Source organism: Agelaius phoeniceus, chromosome 7 (genome assembly GCF_051311805.1).
Source record: "Agelaius phoeniceus isolate bAgePho1 chromosome 7, bAgePho1.hap1, whole genome shotgun sequence".
In the NCBI taxonomy this organism is placed as follows: domain Eukaryota; kingdom Metazoa; phylum Chordata; class Aves; order Passeriformes; family Icteridae; genus Agelaius; species Agelaius phoeniceus.
Window position 1 is genome coordinate 7,416,146 of NC_135271.1, and position 2,364 is coordinate 7,418,509.

At 55.1% G+C, this 2,364-nt stretch overlaps 1 protein-coding gene across 1 annotated transcript; it reads left to right on the forward strand.

Moving 5' to 3' along the window:
• The first annotated feature begins 887 nt into the window (after nucleotides 1-887).
• On the forward strand, nucleotides 888-1,820 carry LOC143694547 (olfactory receptor 14A16-like). Its single transcript, XM_077181852.1, has one exon. The coding sequence runs from the start codon at nucleotides 888-890 to the stop codon at nucleotides 1,818-1,820; it is 933 nt and encodes a 310-aa protein (XP_077037967.1).
• The last annotated feature ends 544 nt before the right edge of the window (nucleotides 1,821-2,364 follow it).

Consider the following 2,364-nt stretch of genomic DNA (forward strand, 5'->3'; position numbering starts at 1 on the left):
CAGCTGCAGCTCCTGGAGCCATCTCCTCAAGCTGGAACATGCCAATGCCTGCAGAGCCTGTGAGTACATTCTCTGCTTGTCTCTTGTGCAGAGCAGCCAGGGGTGCCCAGGGCTGTCCTGCAGAGCAGGGTCCTGCAGCCCAGGGTGCTGTGCTGGGGCAGGGACTCTGCTGCCTGCCAGGGACAGCTCTCAGCCAGCCCTGGCAGCTGCTCCCAGCACTGGGGGACAAGATCTGGCTGGGAGGAGACAGCTGGTGAGGCTTGGGAGTGTTCTCCTTGTGTGGGGAGGAAGCTGCATTGTTCAGGGCTGCTCCCAGCATGACATTGAACTGCAGAACATATACTAGGAGATTATACAGGGAGCACAGCAAGGCAGGGGCTTCATAAAAGGGAAAATCCTGTTGTTTTAATCTACTGCTCTGAGTTGCCTGGATGGGAAATTGCCCATATATATTTATCTTTCAGTTCAGGTTGAGAAAAATTAAATAATTTTCTCTCTGATCTGAGCAAACCAGGCAGTGACAGAAATCAGCACAGGGCCCCTTAGAGGCAGCATCAGTGTCCCTTTTCCAGCCTCCTCAGGGTTGCTCTGACGTTGCCATCAGAGCCTGCAGAGCCAGAGCTGCCCCTGGGCAGTGCCAGAGCTGGGAGGGCTCTGCAGGGCAGAGCTGAGCCCCCAGGGCTGGGCTGGGCTCTGGCAGCACTGGCAGGGCCCAGCCCTGGGCACAGGGAAGCAGCTGCTGGCAGGGACAGCTCCAGGCAGCAGAGCCCTGGGCAGGCAGTGGGGGGAAAGTGCCCCCAGGCTCTGCTGGGATATTTCAAGTCCTCTCCAAACCCAACTATTCCATGACTACTTTTCTTACAGATCCCCAAGCACAGACAGCGCAAATGTCCAACAGCAGCTCCATCAGGCACTTCCTCCTGCTGGCATTGGCAGACACGCGGCAGCTGCAGCTCCTGCACTTCTGCCTCTTGCTGGGCATCTCCCTGGCTGCCCTCCTGGGCAATGGCCTCATCATCAGCGCCGTAGCCTGCGGCCACCACCTGCACACGCCCATGTTCTTCTTCCTGCTCAACCTGGCCCTCGCTGACCTGGGCTCCATCTCCACCACTGTCCCCAAAGCCATGCACAATTCCCTCTGGGACACCAGCATCATCTCCTACTCAGGATGTGCTGCACAGCTCTTTTTCTTTATGTTTTTCCTTGGAGCAGAATATTTCCTCCTGACCGTGATGTGCTACGACCGCTACGTGTCCATCTGCAAACCCCTGCACTACGGGACCCTCCTGGACAGCAGAGCTTGTGCCCACATGGCAGCAGCTGCCTGGGCCAGTGCCTTTCTCTATGCTCTGCTGCACACAGCCAATACATTTTCCCTGCCCCTGTGCCATGGCAATGCCCTGGGCCAGTTCTTCTGTGAAATCCCACAAATCCTCAGGCTCTCCTGCTCCAAATCCTATCTCAGGGAACTTGGGCTTCTTGCTGTTAGTGGCTGTTTGGTATTTGGCTGTTTTGTGTTCATTGTTTTCTCCTATGTGCAGATCTTCTGGGCTGTGCTGAGGATCCCCTCTGAGCAGGGACGGCACAAAGCCTTTTCCACCTGCCTCCCTCACCTGGCTGTGGTCTCCCTGTTCATCAGCACAGGCACAATTTCTCACCTGAAGCCCTTCTCCATCTCCTCCCCATTCCTGGATCTGGCCCTTTCAGTTCTGTACTCGATGGTGCCTCCAACTCTGAACCCCCTCATCTACAGCCTGAGGAACCAGGAGCTCAAGGCTGCAGTGCGGAGACTGATGACTGGATGCTTTCAGAAACATTAAACTGCTGGCCAATTTCTGCATATCACTTGTAATAAAAGTCATCTTTGATAGTACATGTTGGTTTCATTTTGGAGGTTCTTTCTCTTTTTATTTTAGGTTTTTAATCTTGTCCACAAATAAATGTCATTTATTGTGCCATTTCTCATTTTGTTTCCCTCCACCTTCCCTGTGGCCACAGACTGTGTCAATGAGGGGCTGCACTCTCGGTGGCTTTAAAGGAACTAAGGGATCTCCCAGCAGAGTTTTCTGCAGAGATGCCCTTTTGTTGCCTTCTCTGGAGCTGCAGCAGCAATGTCTGTGTGCAGAGCTGGGGCAGATCAGTGCTGGCCCAGCAGCTGTGCCCAGCAGCAGCAGCAGCAGCAGCACTTGGTGTTGCCAGTGCTGCTGCCGTGGCCCTGCCCCGCTGCCCTGGTGGCCCTGGTGTTGCTGCAGGGCCTGAGTGCTCTCGGGGCTGGGCACAGCCCTGGGGGTGGCAGTGCCGGGGCTGCAGCAGGGACAGGCCATGTAATATAAATCAACTTTGATAATTCTTTTGGGTTTGGTT

Coding starts and splice junctions, on each gene's coding strand:
- LOC143694547 (XM_077181852.1), top strand. CDS start 888: ATGTCCAACAGCAGCTCCATCAGGCACTTCCTCCTGCTGGCATTGGCA.